The sequence below is a fragment of the Urocampus carinirostris genome, chromosome 20 (assembly GCF_059441175.1).
Source record: "Urocampus carinirostris isolate Australia breed hairy pipefish chromosome 20, RoL_Ucar_1.0, whole genome shotgun sequence".
NCBI classification, from domain to species: Eukaryota; Metazoa; Chordata; class Actinopteri; order Syngnathiformes; family Syngnathidae; genus Urocampus; species Urocampus carinirostris.
Window position 1 is genome coordinate 856883 of NC_142368.1, and position 19792 is coordinate 876674.

A 19792-nucleotide genomic window follows, 5' to 3' on the forward strand; every position below is an offset into this window, starting at 1 on the left:
AAGAAGCCGATATGTTATTATTGTAATAGTTTTTCAATTTTTTTATGATCTTGTTACGAAATGAAAAGAAATGTCAAGAAATAAAAACGGATTAAGACGAGGTCACTGCGGTGACGGGGATCCGTGTCCAACTGACGTGCGCTCGGCAAATGGCGCTGTATATACGTGGAGAAAGGCCGTCGCACGCGTAACACGTTAATTTCACGTAATAACACCGCGATACAGGCGCAGAACATGCTATGACTGCTCCACCCACGATGACCCGCTGAAATTTCGCGTCCTACCCACGTGTAACCACGTCGTCCCGCGTCATTTCCCAGGAATGTGATTGTTCCGACTGTAGTCGGAATTCCGACTTTTTCACTTGCGTAGCCAACAAATCCGACTGTCTCTCTCTTTCCTTTATTGCTCTGGCGCACCCTGGCGGCCGTTAGAAAAATTGCATTAATTGGCCGCATCGTTGCACAGGCTGCAGGGACTGAACTGCATTTGAACTGACCTTGCAGTATTTACCAAAAAAATCAGGTATGTGGGCATATTATTTTGTTATTTAAATCTTCTAAAGATGTTAAATTATTAATTTAAGCATGGTTTTGGACAAGTAAATTGCTTAAAACCCAGGAGCTTTGGGGGGGCAAAAGTGTAACCTAACCTTAACCCTAACTCTAGCCGCAACCCTAATCGTATCCCTACTCCTAAACCTCTGTAAGCTAACCCGAAACCTCATTCTAAGCCTAAACTTAACCCTTACCCTAACCCTACTGTAAGTTGAGCCTTACCTCAACCCTACTGTAAGCTAACCCTAGCCGTAACCCTAACCCTACTGTGATCTAACACTAACCTTAACTGTATCCCTAACCAGGGATGTGATTTTTCCGCTAATTCGCGGAATTCCGCTTTTTTTATCTCCAAAAATAAAATTTTAAAATTTCCGGTGTTTTAATTGGTAAAAAAAAACGATTTCGTCTCGACAGCATGCCATTTGAGTGTTTCCGTAACTGAAATGAAACGTACTTGCGATTGGTTGAAGTCTCGTGTTGACCAATAAACGCGCTTGTTATAGGAGTGTGCCATTGTTCATTTCTCACACGTTTTTGCCGGGTGTTTAAAGAAAGATGTCCGTGATCGAACGCAAAGATGCTCCGCGAGCTAAAGAAATTGATAAGATTGTAAAAAACAAGTTTCGATGGGACTGGTTGGAGAAGGAATTATCTACGAATGTTGGAAAGAAGACTGTGACGAATTTGTTCAATGACTTTATTCGGAAGATCGATCGTGCCGGGAAAGCACTTTGCATTTGGTGTCATGATACCATCGACTATGGTGGGAGAGGTTTCAAAGCTCTTGAAAGTCACGCAAAGAGCAAAAAACACGTGAAAGAACTCCAGTCAAGAACGACAAATTATTCCATCGCTGGAAGTTTCGGTGCCCAAACGAAAACTCCAAAACTTTACGGCCTCCATCCCTTATTGACATCACAATCGGAAGCGGTAATAAAGAGACGTGATCCACCCCAACAACCTGTACCAGTTGCTGATAGAGTCGTGAATTTTGAGGTAGGTGGTAAACTTTTCAAATTTATTTGACAGTTTTCCCATTTTTTTCGAAAATATTATAACGTAATAAAAATGGCCATAAATATTTAACAATTACAATAATAGATTTTCATGTGTACATTACACCAACACTTTACTGTAGGGCCTATACTTATTGTACTTTTTACTGCCCTGGTCCTACCTGGTTCCCCCCCCCCCCCCCCCCAGCTAGCAATCACCCCCCCCCCCCCCCCCCTCGCTAATTTTCAGATAATTTCACTTTGGTCAAATCACATCCCTGTATTATTGTATTATTGTAGCAAGAAGTTTGTAGTATTTCCATTGTATTATTGTTTTAGTATTACTGTAGAAGTTTTGTATTTTTGTCCTTGTATTTTCGTAGTATTTCTGTAGTAGGATATTGGTAATATTTCTGTGGCATTACTGTAGTTGTATTTTTCTAGTATTTCTGTAGTCATTTTGTAGTATTATTGTATTTGTATTTTTGTAGCAAGAAGTTTGTAGTATTTCCATGGTAATATTGTTGTATTACCGTATAGTTATTGCATTTTTGTTGTTATATTTTTCTAGTATTTCTGTAGTCATTTTGTAGTATTATTGTATTTTTGTGGCAAGAAGTTTGTAGTATTTCCATTGTATTATTGTTGTAGTATTACTGTAGAAGTTTTGTATTTTTGTCCTTGTATTTTCGTAGTATTTCTGTAGTAGGATATTGGTCATATTTCTGTAGTACTGTACTTCTCTAGTCATTTTGTAGTACTGTGTTTTTATAGCAAGATTTTGGTAGTATTTACATAGTATTTTTTGTAAAATTTCAGTAGTTGTATTATTGTAGGATTTTTGTACTATTTTTGTGGCATTACTGTAGTTGTATTTTTCTAGTATTTCTGTTGTCATTTTGTAGTATTATTGTATTTTTGTAGCAAGAAGTTTGTAGTATTTCCATTGTATTATTGTTGTAGTATTACTGTAGAATTTTTGTATTTTTGAAGTAGGATATTGATATTTCTGTAGTACTGTACTTCTCTAGTCATTTTGTAGTACTGTATTTTTATAGCAAGGTTTTGGTAGTATTTCCATAGTATTATTTTTTATAACATTTCAGTAGTTGTATTATTGTAGTCTAGGATTTTTGTGGTATTACTGTAGTTGTATTTTTTTTAGTCTTTGTGTAGTAGGATTTTGGCAGTATTGCTGTAGTAATTTTGTAGTACTACTGTAGATTTTTGTAGTATTACTCTAATTGTTTTTTGTAGTGTTTTTTCCTTTTCAGAATAAAGGCAAAATCATTGTAGGTCCCTGTTTTAAGCATTTCATTTTTGATAAGTTTTGTACCATTACTGTGGTTTTATTTTTGTAGTATTTCTGTATGAGGATTTGTGGAGTATTTTTGTGGTATAAATGTTATTTTATAGATGTAGTATTACTGTAGTTGTATTTGGTATTTTCATTTCAGAATTACAGCAAACCAATTCATGCGGTCCCAGTTTTAAGCTACTCATTTGATATTTTGTTTTGTACTTTTATTGTAGTAGGATTTTTGCTAGTATCTCTGTACAAGGATTTTTGTAGTACATGGGTATTTCTGAGGTACCCTTCTAATCTTACTGTATTTGTAATCCGGTTGCCACTTTTCGCCAAACCGAGGACGGACACCGGGTCAGTTTCCAGGTCCGGTTTTTCAGCAGGAACCGAACTCCTGGATCCACTTTTGGTATTTCTCCAGATCGGCGGCCGATACCGACTTGGATACTTTCTTCAGGGAGGTTTGGAAGTCGGCCATGGTGGTGGGCATGTGCATCTCGTCCCGGGAGAGGTTGCGGATCTCTTCCGGGGTCAGACCTTCGATCCGCCGCCTCATGGCCATCAGCGAGGCGTCCCTAAAGAAGTTGGGCGGGACACACATGCCGGTCAATACCTCAAAAATAGCTGATTTTCTACAATACAAAAAAAAAAATGGTACTTTGTTTTATATAAAGTAGATCACCAAAAGGAATACACCCCTCACTTTTCTGCTTGCCACTGTTCCTCCGAAATACATGTCACTTGTTACTCCTATTAGGTCTCAGGTGGGTTCAATTTGTAGTACACTCTGTTATACTGGTCACCGAAACTCCCAAAATGGCACACCATGGCAAGAAGTCTCTGGGGACCTTCTGTTGTAATGGCCTGGGTGAAAGCAGGTGACCGAGTGCCCTTGGAAGCCACCATATAGCCTCCACGTGTTTTTCTTTTTTTGAACTGAGCTGGCTTTTCAAGTGTAAATGAAAAGGAAAATAAAATAAAATAAAGGAATTAAAGAGAAAAAATACAAACGAAATCGAAATGCAATTTTTTCCGACTTTCTCAATTTTTTTTCTTTTCTTCTTAAGCACTCCTTCGTGGCGCCTTGTCTCTAAAAAATATTTAATTTTCAAAAGATACAGTGTGGGTTCTGTAGGACAGAAGCAGTAGGTAAGTGCAGTTTTCAATAACGTCCACATGATGGCGGCAAACTTATGAAAAATGAAGTGGATTGGGTCCTTAATTCATGAAGCTTTGCAGTAAATCAACAATATTATAATTTGACAGTAAAAACGTTTATAAAGTACACTACTTTTATAAGTGCTGGGTACATAAATAAATCTTTGTGATTAAGGGCCAAAAAAATAAACAGGACTTGACTTGACTTTTTGTCTTATTCCGGTTTAATCTTTACTTATTTCTTTTTTTTGGTCCTTTTCATTTATTTTTGTCCTTTATCTTCTTTTTAAAAGCAATACAGTGCGTTTCAGGCACTTTGAGTCTCTGTGTTTTGTGCTCTTAGCACTCGTTTTTGGCGGCACGACAGAATACGGCGACGTCTCGTGGGAAAATAATACACACTGTCCCTTTAATTTTCATACTAAGGCGGGGGCCTCAAACCATCATGTCACGGAGGGCAATCGACACCCCTGCCTTGCAAAATTCGGAGCCGATCCAGAGTTTTCAGGTGCGCCTCATAGTTTGTTCATTTAGTGTAGAAAATACCTGCAGACGTTGGTGATGTCGGCCCCCGAGTAGCCCTCCGTTTGCCGGGCGATCCCGTCCAAATCCACGTCCTCGGCCAGCTCCAACTCTTTCAGGTTGATCCGGAGCAGCTCCACCCTACCTGGTCCTGGTCAGACCAAGTCAAAAAAAAAAAAAACAGAAATTAAGCACCCTGAGAGCTTAGAGCAAGGGTTGGAAAAATACGGCTCGCCAGCCACATATGGCTCTTTTCACGAGTACATACGGCTCAGAGATAAAATAGAAACCGCGCAATTATTTCATGTATTTTAAAAGTAGGGCCAAATGTCGCAAATGTAAAGCCAGAAGGTTCCGTCTGATATATTAAAAGACAAAATTTTAACTACAGTTTACAGTCCAGGTGTCACACCAAAAGACCCCCTTTTGGCTGAAAATCGCTTCATAATCCTAAACTCTCAAGACACTTTAAGATGAAAAGACACAGAATAAACCTTAACCCAAATCAAACTTTTTAGCCAAAAGCTATAGCGAAGCACCTAGAGTAATAGAGCGATTTGATTGGATGAGCGGAATAATGGGCGGAGCTAAACAAAGTCCGAAGGTAAATTCTTCTGTATCCTCGTTTGCAGTATTTTGTGACATATTTACTAAAGAACTCTGCTTACACCTTGTTTAGAAACCATGATTTAGGATAAAAGGTCCAAATGAGCCTCACCGCTCATAAGTAACTGCGGGAGGGAGACCAATTTGAAGTGGTATATTTATATTGATACGGGACACAGGCTCTGGCAGTATTATTCATCTTCCACTATTTTTGTTCATCAATAAACTAAGAAATGGATGTGAGCAACACGTGGAGGGCCTGTAGACATCCATGACTTCCACTTTTTACCACAAGAAGTAACCAGAAGCAACCATTCTTCATCAATAATGAACTACAATCAAAAAACAAGTGCTATGGTCAGCTAGCATACCATTCATCCAACGATATCTTGTTGCAGAAAATATCAAAACTTAATACAACAGAAGCAAAGCAGAAGGCACGCACACACACGCTTCTTTTAAATATTCGCCATCAGTAAATGGTTTTCCGTGCTTTGCTATGCAGTGAGCAACGTGATAGCCTGCTTCAGTGGTGGTGTTTTTAGCAGTGACAACGGTTTTCAGGGTCTGCGTTTGTTGGCCGTACCTGGACACAGCGTGTCAGACTTATCTTTGAATTCGTGTTCATGTTTCGTCTCGTAATGACGTTTAACACTTGCTGCGCGAGGTTCAACGCTCTCGAGGCATCATGCACAAAACAGCATGGTCATTTTTGGCACAAAACCCCAGTCATTTGTCCACGTTGAAAGAAAAGAACGAGATTTTTTCACTGGAGGACCCGTCATGAATCCTCCTCTGCGAGGCGCGGCGCAGACACCCACTCACACACCAAGCAGAGGAGGAGGGGCGCTACCGTAAAGCCACTAAACAACACAGCGCGCAACTGAAAATGTCTACATTTCAGGTAAAAAAAATGCGCATTTTTAAAGTCTTATCATTATTAGTTTGCCGTGCGCTCGCGTGCCAGCAGTGTCATAGGTTTCCGACCCCTGCGTATGATCATATCATCAAACGTCACGCAGTGAAACAAAATGTGCTGAAGAATTAGCTTTTATCGGGATTGGCGCGATTGTTGAATTTTGTCTTCAAATGCTGTGCCTCTTGCAAATATTTTTGCTTTCACGGCTCAAAAATATTCCCCACCCCTGGCGAAAATGAAAAGTACCGACATATTTGGATGAGTTTCTCAGCTAGATTTAAAGTCCACGCTCCGCGAGACCGGATTTGCTCCAGAATTGGCTTAAGCGCCGCCTTATTTCCCATCAGAATTGGATTCCAAATTCCACCGTGGAGCGCTAATTCTTGCTTACAAAAGCCCCCGCTGAAATAAATCCCCCCTCGTTAATTCCGTGGGGATTAGCGCTCGTCGACAGAAACTCTGCGCGAAAAAGGAAAAGATGGGGCCGAAGGTGGACGGGACGGAGGGGGAACCGATGCTCGGCCGGCGCGTCGGGTAGATTTGAGGTGCTGCTGGGCACATATTTAGGACTAGGGTATTTAGGGCTAGCGCCTCATGGGGTTAGGAGTTAGGGTACGGTTAAGAGTGGTAGGGGTAGCGTTGCAACCAGGGAGATGGTGGTGGACTTCAGGAGAACCAGAACTCACCCGGTTCCTGTAACCATCAAAGGAGAATGAGTGGAATTTGTCCAGACCTCCAAATACCTGGGTGTGCAGCTGGACAACAAACTGGACTGGACTGCCAACACAGAAGCTCTATGTAGGAAAGGGCAAAGCCGACTTGACTTCCTCAGAAGGCTGGCCTCCTTCAACATCTGCAAAAAGCTCCTGAAAATATTCTATGAGACTGTTGTGGCAAGCGCCCTCTTCTATGCGACAGCGTGTCGGGGAGGCAGCGTCAAGAAGAAGGATGCCTCTCGTCTCAATAAACTGGCTAGGAAAGCGAGCTCTCTTGTGGGCAAAGAGCTGGACAGCCTGACAACTGGAGCTGAGAGACGGGCACTGGAAAAGCTGCGGTCAATCGTGGACAATCCATCGCATCCACTACACAGCATCATCTCCAAACAGAAGAGCAGATCTTTTCTTCCTCATGCCATGAGGCTCTTTAACTCCACCCGGGGGAGTAAAAGCCCACATTAAACCACACCCCCTACATTGCATATTACCGAATTTGATTGCAATATGTATTCTGTGTAGCACTATTTAGATATTCTATATAACACGCTACAGTGGGCATTTGCACGTCACACTGGGTATTTGTATATTGTATTCTTTTGGCTTTATTATTGTATTGTTCTCAGCTCAGGGATGCTGCTGGAAATGTCAATTTCACTGCGGGGATGAAGAAAGTATCTATCTATCTATCTATCTATCTAGTTAAGGTTGAGAACTGGGTCTAGAGCAGGGGTGTCAACTCGGGGGCCACATGATAGAACAAACATTCTAGTAGTAGATTCAAGAGAGAGAAATAAGAGGGAGAGCAAAGAAGAGAGGATGGGACAAAGAAAGAGAGAAAGGGACAAAAATGATGTCGGCAAGCTGTTTGGATTGATTTTCATTTTGTTTCTGTCGCATTTGATGTTCGTTTTGCCGGAAATCAAAGCCAGGAGAGAAAGCTTACCACGTGTTGTGAGTCATCATTTGATTCATATTTCGTTTCTTTTGTCTTTTATGAGCATATTTGGTATTGGAGTCATCCAAAAGTCATTGAAAGTAATCAAGTTCAAGTAACCCTACCCAACCCTGGACAAGAATGATGTTTACAGAAAAACAACAAGAACGGGGACAAGGGCTGACGCGGGAAAAGGAGACAAGTGTTCTGATAAACTTTCTTGTGAGTTTCTTAGACATGGCGGCGCCTTTCGGCGAGGAGGAGGTGAAGCTGGCACCTGACCCGCCCCAGGGGAGGAGTCAGCACGCCCATGGGGGTGGCCGATGCCCTGACGTGTGAAAAAGACGTAAGACGGAAGAAGAGAGAGAGCAGAGACGAGAGATCAGATCGAGGATGAGAGGGAGGCTCGAAGAAGACTAGACTAATTTGACAATAATTCGTCTAAATTCAATGGAATTCACTTAGTAAAATACTTTATGAAAATAAATCTGCCCCCGTGTGGAAATGCCGGTCTCTTGTCAATATTTTCCCTAAATTAAGAAACGAGCATGCATCGTTAGGAGAATAAAGTTTGCGTTTGGTGAATGGAGTCAGATAACTCATTCGAACAATTTGGTAAACGCTACATTATTTTGTTGTTCAGTCGTTGTTTTTGTTCTGTTTTTTATTTTAATGTTCAAATAAAGTTTTCGGGGCAGCATGGCGGCGCAGTGGTTAGCGCTTGTGCGGCACAGTTCATGTCATGGGAACCTGTCGCGGGTTCAAATCCAGCTCCAGACTTCCTGTGCGGAGTTTGTACGTTCTCCCCGTGCTTGCGTGGGTTTCCTCCGGGCACTCCGGTTTCCTCCCACATTCCAAAAACATGCATTTTAGGTGAATTGGCCGGTCCAAATTGTCCCTAGGTGTGAATGAGCGAGTGAGTTGTCTGTCCCTGTGTGCCCTGCGATTGGCTGGCAACCAGTTCAGGGTGTCCCCTGCCCACTGCCCGGAGATGGCTGGGATGGGCTCCAGCCCCCCCGCGACCCTAATGAGGAGAAGCGCTACGGCTAATGAGATGAGAAATAAAGTTTTCATTCATTCAATCATTCATTCAAAGTCATAACTTCAAAAGTACTCATTAGCTGAATTAGCAACCGAAACAAATGTTTGCACCAGGAGGGAATTTTACCAGAGGGAAGGGGGATGTAGATCCTTTTCTCCAAACGTCGGCGGAGGGCCTCGTCGATGTCCCAGGGGAAGTTGGTGGCGGCCAGGACCATCACCATCTTGGAAGGGTCCTCGTTTTCCGAGGCTCCGCCCACGCCTGCGCCGCAAAACCCCTTTAAACTCCGTACGGGACTTCGATCTCCCATTTGGGTCCGTACCGTCCATCTGCACCAGCAGCTCGGCCTTCACCCTCCGACTGGCTTCGTGTTCCTCCGACGTTCCTCGCCGGCTGCACATGGAGTCGATCTCGTCGATGAAGATGGTGGTGGGGGCGTAAAAACGAGCCTGGGGAACGGGGGTGCGGGGTTTACGGCAGGGAGAAAAAAAACAAAACGTCTGCCTTACCATCTCGAAGAGCAGCCGCACCAACTTCTCCGACTCGCCTCGGTATTTGGAGGTGAGCGTGGACGAGGAAACGTTGAAGAAGGTGGTCCGGCATTCCGTGGCCACCGCTTTGGCCAGGAGGGTCTTGCCCGTGCCGGGGGGCCCCACCATCAGCACCCCCTGTGGACGGAGGCGGGATTACAGCCGTCGGCGACGCAGCCGGACGCAGAAAATACCTTCCACGGTCGCCGGATGCCCTTGAAGAAGGCGGGCATCCACATGGGAAGCACCACGGCTTCTTTCAGGAGTTTTTTGGCGTCCTCCAGGTCGGCGATGTCGGCCCTTCAAAATAAGATCGGGCGGAAACACAATGAATGTGAAAATCTCTAAACCAGGCATTTTTAAGATGTGCTTTTTGAAGGATTTTTTATTTAATTGACTATAAGGGATTTTACAAATTACAGTTATTGAATGCAATGAAGATTTTTCACAGAGGAGGCTGAAGTTCGATGACAGGTCGCGCTGTTCCGAGGGTGGAGTGTTTTGGCTGGGGAATTTCGAGGGAAATAGGCCTCGTTTTGATAAACATTTGGCATTGTTTTGAGCTGATATGAGTTTCCTTTAGACATGGCGGCGCCTTTCGGCGAGGAGGTGGTGAAGCTGGCACCAGACTCGCCCCATGGGGGGAGGCCTTCGTGACGCACAGGTCAGACGAGGTGGGGGCCACGTGGGGGGTTCCTGGCCCGCCCATGGGGGAGGCTCGACGAAGACTAATTAGACTAATTCGACAATAATTCGGTGAAATTCGATGGAATTCACTTGGTTAAATTCTTTAAGAAAATAAATCTGCCCCTGTGTGAAAACATCGGCTATTCTTGTCCATCTTTTCCCAAAAAGAAACGAGCATGCATTGTTAGGAGAATGAAGTTTGTGTTTGGTTCATGGAGTCAGATAACTTATTCGAACAATTTGGTAAACGCTACATTTGTATTATCGTTTTTTCCCTAACCTTTCCTAGATCGATACCATAACCAACATCATATACTGCAGGTTTATCAATATATTTGTGTACGTATTGTGACGCCAAAAATTAATTTAAAGTGTCGCAACTGTAGAGTAAATGTGCCAGATTTGAAACGCTAGCTAGCTAGCATATGATTTCCTCATTGAAGACAGATATGTAGGCCTGTCCTACTAATTGACTTACTCTAACTTTTTAAGTAATCAGAACATCAAAACATGTTTTTGTCGATGATTTAGCCAAAACAAAAAGCATAAATAGACAAAAATAATCTCAAAAATATTTCCCTCTGCACATTGTTTTCGTCGCAAAAGACCGATTAACGTATTTTCTGGAACATAAGGCACACCTAAAAAAACTAAATTGGCCAGATTTTTTTAAAGTGCACTTGATAATCCAGTTATTTGAGAGCTTTTTATTCAATAGTTTGCGTTTTTTGAAATGTTTATGCTTTCGGTGAACATGTTTCTTATCTAAGGGGAAACGCAGAACTTGGAGACCGACTTTCGAGTGCTTGTTGCAAATATTTATTTTGTTATTTTTTAGTCGTCTAGCAGTTGTGGGGCCTAAAAGAGACCTCGGACGTGTGGGTGAGCTAGAAACATTGGCTAACGATGGAAAATGCACCAGGCAAAGACTTAAGATTTTTAGCCGGGGATATGAGCTCTTTCCATACCCTCTCCCTCAATCTCGGTGATCCCCCGTCTGCTTCTATGTTTCACTGAGATCACAAGACATGGAAAAGTACTGGTATGTTGAGACAAAGACAAAAGACCAACCCCCTGGATAAGTACCAACACCTTCAAACAAAGACAGGAAGACTAGGAGACTGCCAAAAGGAACATCAAACTGATTAGAATTACACACCTTGAGTAAATACGTTTAAGCCTACTTTACACAGTCTAAAAAAAGAGGACACTTTGGAGCGGACAGAATGGTAAATATTTATAAATGAATTCATTTCAATAATGTTAATTTATGTTCTTTGAAATAGATCCTTTGAAATTAAATGCAACCCTAGCACCTACTGTCATTTGAATTCCATGCGGCTTATAGTCCAGCGTGGCTTATATGATAAATAGATCACAAAAGAACATTTTTATAACACAGTGCACCTTATAATGCGGAAAATACAGACTAAGCATCTAAAGCTCAATTTTATAGAATCCTGTGTCCTACCACTTGACGTTGGGATTCTGAGAAATGATGTCTCGCTCTAGCGCCTCCACCAGGTCTTTGTCGTATCCCGCGCCGTCAAACTTTTTGACTTCCTTTTCCTGGCCGTCGTTTTTGCCCTGCGAAACCCAGAAAAACGTCGGCGTTTTGGAAAAGTGGGCAGGGGCGGTGGCAGCACCTTGTCGTCCTTGGCTTTGGCGGCAGCCTCCCTGGCTTCTTTGCTCCTGGGCTTGGGGGCTTTTTGCCGGTCCCCGTTGCGGTCTCCGTTGGACCCCCGAGAAAACGGCCGTTGTTGGGCCTTGATCGCGGCGCTCAGACGGTTGTTGGCCGCTTTGCTTTCTTTGGGCGGGTTTGCCGGACGCCTGACGGGGAGCGGCGAATGCCTGACAAACAAAAAGATGCAGGGTTCAAACACCTTTATCAAATTCAAGCACTTTTCAAGCACTTTTCCAAAAATAGTTTACAAATTGGAAAAGATGTGCTACGAAGAGATAAGATTCTTTAAATATGGTTTCTATAGTACAGGGTTCGTACACTTTTTTCATAACCAAATTCAAGCACTTTCAAGGCCATTTTTTTTAATTTTCCAGGACCTTTAACCGAAGAAATCCAGCGTTTTTTTGTTGGCTTTGATGACTGAAACAAAGGCCCTGTCCTACTCCTAGCACATACTTTGTAGTTCCTATCCATGATCGAGATATTTTTGTGTCACGGTGCCGCTGTAAACTGACATAAATTCTGCCATTCTGCTTCAACAATGGACACGCAGCTTCAAGTCAAATATACTTAAAAAAATGGAAAAGGCTTTCTGACTTTTTTTAAACAAGCCACTAAAATACAATATATCGCTGTGCTTTAAAGTTTGTTTTGGTGGACACATCTGAGTTGTGCGCCCCCCCATGGCTGTTTGACTGACAGCGTCCAGCAACCAATCACAGTCGTGCACAAAGACAGTCGTGCCCACCCGACACAAAGAGAAACACACTGATTTGACCCGTGATAGCATTTGCTGTGTGTTTGCTGCCAAATCAAAAATGACTTTAAATCTGGTCAGTGTGTAAAAAGCTAAAAGTGTTTCGTATTCTATACTTTTATCTGTGAATATTTTAATATATATTTCATGTGTTTTTTAGGGATCCCTGCAAAAGATTGCGTCTAGACTAATTACTAAAAAATTTGGTGCATCGTGTTTTATCATTATCTTTAAAAGAAAACAAAAAACATCTGGAGGAGCTGTTTGGGAAAAACAGCCAGCAATGCTCAGTGAGCCGAGCCAACAGAGTTTTCTAAATTGAGCAGTCCTCATGGGTGCGCCCAGTAGGGGGAGGTGACACTGCATATGAAAACACCATCATGACAAGCCACCGGAGCATGCGTGTCAACGTCATTTTCATGCACTTTTTGAAAGTGGTATATAGAGACAGACTGCCAAGAAACATGGCAATGGCAACAATTTCAAGCATTTTCAAGCACTTCACCCAAAAAGCAAACATTTTCCTTATCTTGAACATTAAAATTCAAGCATTTTCAAGGATTTCAAGCACCCGTAGGAACCCTTTTCAATGCACCATTGTTACAATGCACTATTAAATGCTTTTTGATTCCAACTTAGGTTTTTTTAAGCACTATGTTTGAATTATTTTCCTTTTTTGCCATTTATCCTGATAGTCTTAATTCTTTTTTTTCTCTTCAAAGTCTTTTCAAGATGGCGGCGCGCCCGTGCGCAGCAGCTTCACGTGTCTCTCCAGTAAATTTTTTTACTTTTAGTGTTCTTTTATCTCTCATCTTTTCTTTGATAAATACTTGCTCGGCAACTATCACTTTAAGTCGCCAGGAACTTATTAACCTGGGTCTAAGATTAGACTTTGACTCATTTCACGACTACAACACCAACAACAACATCTCAAAGGACATACGAAGACCACCGGGATCTCCCTGGGTGATCTGCCCGCCCGACAAGCTACGGAGACGGCGGAGGGAACGTAAGCAAAAACGAGGCACTCGGGGAGGCCTAGCGTAGAAGCTAAAAAGGCGAGAGTGGGTAGAGAGAGTCCACTCCTTCAAATTTCTGGGTGTGCACATCTTCGACGACCTCTCCTGGTCTGCAAACACCAGAGCGGTGGTAGGGAAGGCCCAGCCGCGACTGCATTTCCTGAGAGTGCTCAGGAAAAATCATCTAAAACAGCAGCTGCAGGTGTCCTTTTACAAAACCACAGTGGAGAGCATTCTAACATACTGCATTACGGTGTGGTATGCTGGGTGCACAGCAGCAGACAGGAAAAAGCTCCAGAGGGTCATCAAAACAGCCCAGAAAATCGTCGGTTGCTCTCTGCCCAGTCTGGAGGACATTGCCTGCTCTCGCTACCTCAGCAGAGCAGAAAACATCACCGAGGACTTTTCTCAACCCGGCCACCGCCTCTTCGACCTGCTGCCTTCCGGCAAGCGCTACAGGTCGCACAAAGCAAAAACAAACTCAGAGACAGTTTCTTCCCCGCTGCCATTACCACCCTTAACAGACACCGCACAAAAAACTGAAAAACTCTACCTCACACAAATGTAAAATGGTACTCACGTCTATGTTCTTGCACATGTTGACTGCACTATGTTTACTGCTCACCTTGCACAATGATGACCATTTTTTTTCTGCACTATGATGACTTTTGCACCAAATGCAAAATTGCACAACCCTTACGATACCAACTGTATGTAACGTCCTACATGCCGACATCTCTTGTGTAAATATCATGTCAATTATAGCTATAGCCTTATCCTCCTTGTTTTATAACCTTATCTTCTCTGTTCCTTTATCTTCTTGTTTTTTTTACCTCACTGTGAAGGTGTGAAACTGGAGTGTCATGCCCAATTTCGTTGTCACAATATGTTAACCCATTTTGTAACCAGCTCAGTAGCCTAGATGGTAAGGCGCCCGCTTTGAGACTGGGAGGTCGGTGGTTCGCGCCCCGGCCGAGTCATTCCTAAGACTTAAAAAGTGGTCGGCAGCGCCCTCTGTTGGCTGCGGCTGCATCGGCTCGCTACAACGGGTCAGGTGCAATCGACATTTCGTTCTGTGTACATTGTTACACAGAATGACAATACAAGGAAATTATTATTATTATTATTATTATTAACAACGACAATAAAGGTAGATTCTATTCTATTCTATTTAATAAGTTTTACCCTGGGGTGCCACGTGTAAACACTTGCATACAATGTTGACATAGAGGACAAAAGACGTGCTTCTGAATACAAACCAAGAATTTCCCACTACTGACTCCGGTTTGCCGTTTCTTATTATTTGTGTGCATACACAGAAAAGTGCCTCCTACCCACATGCGCTTATGGGAAGGCAAAGGAAACCAAAAACCAAAAACAAACGTCCCCGGAGACGCAAAACACCTTTTCATGGCCAAATTCAAGCACTTTTTAAAGGACTTTCAAAGCCAATTTTTGCATTTCTCCAGGACCTTTCAAAGAAGAATCATGGATTTGGCAGTGCCACAAATGTATCTGACACTTCAATATATACACATATAGGGCACAAAAAATGTTGAAATTCGTGGGAGGTAAAAATGAAACTGGGGACTGAACCATTTGCCTAATTAAAAATGACCCGCTAATGTAATCAGTACAGTAATCCCCCATCCACTCATCGATCCTCATGTGACCATATTTTTATGGAAACAAAAATGGCTGACGATAAAAGAAAAATACACCTAAGAGCAATTTTGCAACAACTGAACCGCTGTAAACGAAATACGATGGATGACTCTCCAAAACACAGAGGAGAAACAACATGGCGAGGTGAACGTCTGTCACACATTTTTACGATTTACATAAGAGATTTTTAAACTTGTTTGTAAACAGGGTTGGGTAGGGTTACTTGAACTGGATGACTTTCAATGACTTTTGGATGACTCCAATAGCAAATATGATCATAAAAGACAAAAGAAACTAAATAGGAATAAAATGATGACTCACAACACGTGGTAAGCTTTCTCTCCTGGCTTTGATCTCTTTGATTTCCGGCAAAACGAACATAAAAAGCGACAGAAACAAAATGAAAATCAATCCAAACAGCTTTTTGCCGTTCCATGTATTCCGTTACTCCCCGAGCCTGCACAAAATGGAGTCATTTTATTCCTATTTAGTTTCTTTTGTCTTTTATGATCATATTTGCTATTGGAGTCATCCAAAAGTCATTGAAAGTCATCCAGTTCAAGTAACCCTACCCAACCCTGTTTGTAAATGTATCAAGACATCGGAGTTTTAGATCTTGAGTACCGTATTTTCCGCACTATAGGGCGCACCGGGTTGTAGGGCGCACCCCCCAAAAATAGTTTTTGGTCCTATATTCGACATACAAAAGGCGCACCGGATTATAAGGCGCTACAATGGGAACGTGGACAAAACAGTCAGATGGTTCAGTCCAACTTCTTACCCCCTTAACATTCCCAAAGCTTGCAAAGAAGCGTGCTTGCGTGGGTTACCTCCGGGCACTCCGGTATCTTCCCACATTAAAAAACATGCATGTTAAGTCAATTGGCCGGTCCAAATTGTCCCTAGGTGGGAATGAGTGAGTGAGGTTCTCCGCCTCAAGGTGTCCCCTGTCCACTGCCCAAAGATAGCTGAGATGGGCTCCAGGACCCCCGCGACCCTACTGAGGATAAACGAAACAGATTATGGCTGGATGGATGAAAACAAATAGGATCCCCCTTTGTGTACGATACAATCATGGATCGAAATCATCTCAGGTGTAGGAAAAACCATCTCGGGGGCCGGATGTGGCCCTCGGGATACAACTCAAACACGCGTTCTTTGGGTTTATAGGTTTTGAATATTTGACCTGGGTTCCACGGGTCTGAGGAGCCAATCGTCAGGCTCGACCACTTTGACGGGTCGGACGCTCTCCAGCGTGGACAATAAATCTTGGACTTGTTTGCTCTCCTCGCTGACTTCTTGCCACACCTGACCCGGGAAGACAGAAAAAAAAACTTAAAAACGAAAAACGCATAGGTATACAGTGGTACCTCTACTTACAAATGTCTCTTTATACAAAGGTTTCAGGTTACAAAGTACTTAAAGGGGAAAATTTGGCCTCTTTTTACAAAGGTGCTTCAGGATACAAAGTCAAAATAAGAGTACAGTAGCCCTCCAGTGCCTATGCGTTAATAGTAGCATTCTCTTCGGGTCTCCTTCCCGCTCTGTCAACTGTCTACTGTAATTCACAACGGACCCTATTATACTTTTAACACTCGTGTCACGGCAGAATACAGCAACACCTAGTGCTAAAATAATACACACCGCCCCTTGAACTTTCATATAAGGACGGGGGTCTCAAACAATCATGGGCGAGTCCGAGAACCCTACAGTAAATGAAAAGGCTGGGCAGGACCGCATGATTTCTCGGGTGGCATGTATTTACCGTGTGCCAGCGTTGTTGGAGGGCAGGGTCGGGCACGGCGTACATGTGCCTCTTGATTTGCTCCAGAAGACCTCGGTAAAAAACGGTAGCCGAAGTGTAGTTGCCCAGTAGAGCGTATTCCCGGGCGAGCTTCATGTTGTCGAAAATCTCCTGCAGACTCATCCTGTTGGACAAACACGGATGACCCTCAGTTACGTTGCTTTTTAGGGCTGCAACAACTAACCGATACAATCGTTGATCAAAAACTCATCATGAGCCACTAAATCAGTGGTTCCCAAAGTGGGCAGTGCCACCCCCCTGGGGGCGGTGGAAAGATCTGGGGGGGCGGTGAGGAAGAAGAAGGCGGTAGGGGGGCCGGCAGTCCGAAGTCAGAAGTTTGAACGTAGTGCGGTTGTGAATCTGCAAAGCACTGCAGTTTTTTCAAAGTTCTGTAGTGAGTGATGGAGTTTTTGCCAACCACAATTGTCACTGTTCGAGTTTTAAAAGCGCCGACCAATCGGAGGCAAGTTTTAATAATAGCACCAGCCAATAAACGCGATTCAAAGTTTGCAAGCACCACATGATGCCACACCCACCGTGTGAGCTCATTGAGTGTCATGGCGGACGCCGTAAACATAGTCCCAGAGTCAACAAACGAGAAGGAAACGAAGCTTGCACCGAAGAAGGGCGGTACATCACCTGTTTGGACCTATTTTGGTTTTGACAAAGCGGACGTGGAACACAAAAAAAACACCTGTTACAGAATTTGCTTCACTAATAAATAAAATATTCACAAAAAATATTTTACAAATGATATTTTTTGATCTGATGGATGGAAAAGCTGCAGGTGGCAAAACGTAAATTAGAACAGCTTCATTTTGGATCCTATTTCATATTTTGTACATGTTTACCGAATTTAAAGTCACAAAAATGTCCCAAAACGGAAAAATATTCACCCAAAATCAACAAAATGTTTTCTTTCGATTCCGATCGCTGTAAAAAGAAGTTTAATGCACTTAAAGGCACAAAAACGCTCACAAATAAAGAAAACTATTCACAAAAAATAATCAAAAGGGTTGGATCTGATCGCTTTAGAGGTTGATAATGGAAAACCACTAAAGAAACTTTTTTTTTCTTTATTAAATATATATATATATATATATATATATATATATATATATAATTGAAAATCCTGCTGAAATATGTTGTATAGTTTTTGGTAAGTGTCCTGCAATGATGAGTCCAACAGTGCCACCTGCTGGTATGGGGTAAAGTTTGGTTTTGGCTTTTGACATGTGACCGGAAGGCGTGGTTTTTGGCAGTCTACAACGCGCTGCCAACGGTAAAACCCGATCTTTTGGTGCTCCGAAAAAAAGTGAATTTTAAACATTAAAACCACAGCTGACAAATCTCTCAACATGTACAGAAATGTGATTGATGTCGTCAAGCTGTCTGGATTTATTTTTGTTTTGTTTCTGTCGCCTTTTATGTTCGTTTTGCCGGACGTTGCATGTTGTGCTAAAATGCTAATTCCCCTTATAGAGATCAAAGAGATCAAAGCCAGCAGAGAAGCTTACCACGTGTTGTGACTCATTCATTTGCAGGTAAATTGTACCCGTTTTTATACTCATTATTGTCATTATTTCTATTTTCTCATCTATATAAAAAGGATGATGTTGGTTAAAATTCAGACTAAAGAAAATATGTTGAACTCATTGTCAACGTTAAAAAGACACTATACGATCTATTTTCAAAAGTATCTTGTTAAAATGGATGTCAACATGTATTGTGATGGTTGCTATTCTAAAATGTATTTTATGTCAACTGAAAAGAAAGCTCTTTGATATGTTTAAGGCAGTCTAACAGTGAGCTGTCAACGAGATCAAAGAGATCAAAGCCAGCTGAGAAGCTTACCACGTGTTGTGACTCATACATTTGCAGCAACTGCAATAAAAAGCTCATCATCCAGTCCAGCGTGAATGTGGATCTTTGGTGGGACGGGTACACGGCGGTTACACGTTTACGTTTTGGAACGTCATAGATTTTGTTAGCTTCTTTTGACTCTTTCTTCTGGAGCTGAGGTTTAGGCTTGATTCCTAATCATATGTTTCTTATATAAAACGCAGATCATTTCATTTCATTTGTCTTCTCTGTGCGTCTACTTTGGAAAATGATATGCAAATGCAGGACTCTTTTTCGTTTTTTTTGTTTTTCCCTTGAAAAAGTTTTGAAAGACGTTGTGTAAATTGTGCGCCCGACCTAAAAGATGCACGCGCGGGCAGACGTTATTTCAGTCACTGCAAATATCCACCAAAAACAATTTCTCGATCGTATTTTAGTCGTTTGACACCTGAAAGAGATAAAGAAGATTCAACTGAAAGATTGGAATATCCGGCTCACTTTAACCGAACCCGGCAGAACTTTTCGAACGCCGACGACGAACTTTCGCCCAACTTTTTCCAGCCGCACACAAAAACCTCTTTTTGGTTTGGTTTGATACTTAACTTTTCGGACGAGACCACAAAGAAAAAGTGAAGAATTTCCTCAAAGTGAAGTCCAAATGACAAGTTCCGATAAGCTTTGAACTCGGTTAGGTTCCGCCAACCGGAAGTGGAGAAAAGCAGCGAAAGTTGTCCCGCCCCTTTCGCGAGTTCCTCTTGAAAAAAAAAAAACCGTCAGTTGTTTATGTTTATGAAAGAAGAATATTTTAGGTTATTATCAGTACTGAGAAAATTCTAGTATGTATTTTAGAACTTGGAACATTTTTTTGTTTTTTTTTAAGAGTTTTAAGGAAAATGGGGGTGTGTTTCACAAGCGGAAGTGTGACTCGATGCTGCGTTTAGTAAAAGTGGCATATTTTAGGATCCATTCCAAAGACGTACCAAAATCTTGAAAGTACAATTTGACGTCACTCGAAAACGGCAACAAGAAAACAACTGTATATACAT

At 42.3% G+C, this 19792-nt stretch overlaps 1 protein-coding gene across 2 annotated transcripts; it reads right to left on the minus strand.

Moving 5' to 3' along the window:
* Window positions 1-1841: 1841 nt before the first annotated feature.
* On the minus strand, window positions 1842-19449 carry katna1 (katanin p60 (ATPase containing) subunit A 1). 2 transcript variants are annotated; one of them, XM_088325453.1, is made up of 11 exons: window positions 19350-19449; window positions 16866-17028; window positions 16287-16408; window positions 11622-11826; window positions 11447-11562; window positions 9483-9588; window positions 9268-9426; window positions 9081-9207; window positions 8885-9019; window positions 4566-4692; window positions 1842-3436 (listed from the first exon to the last, which is right to left on the minus strand). In XM_088325453.1, the coding sequence occupies exons 2-11, from the start codon at window positions 17025-17027 to the stop codon at window positions 3238-3240; spliced, it is 1458 nt and encodes a 485-aa protein (XP_088181579.1). In that variant the 5' UTR covers window position 17028; window positions 19350-19449; the 3' UTR covers window positions 1842-3237. The 2 variants fall into 2 exon arrangements, with proteins under 2 accessions (XP_088181579.1, XP_088181580.1); XM_088325454.1 differs by lacking the exon at window positions 19350-19449 and adding an exon at window positions 17089-17110.
* Window positions 19450-19792: the final 343 nt, after the last annotated feature.

Excerpts from the sequence above, each read along its gene's own strand:
- katna1 (XM_088325453.1), bottom strand. The coding sequence starts at position 17,027 with ATGAGTCTGCAGGAGATTTTCGACAACATGAAGCTCGCCCGGGAATAC. Across the intron at positions 11,827-16,286 it reads CTCAGACCCGTGGAACCCAG|GCATTCGCCGCTCCCCGTCA; the intron begins GTCAAATATTCA and ends TTTGTTTGTCAG. Across the intron at positions 9,208-9,267 it reads TGCGGCTGCTCTTCGAGATG|GCTCGTTTTTACGCCCCCAC; the intron begins GTAAGGCAGACG and ends CCCGTTCCCCAG.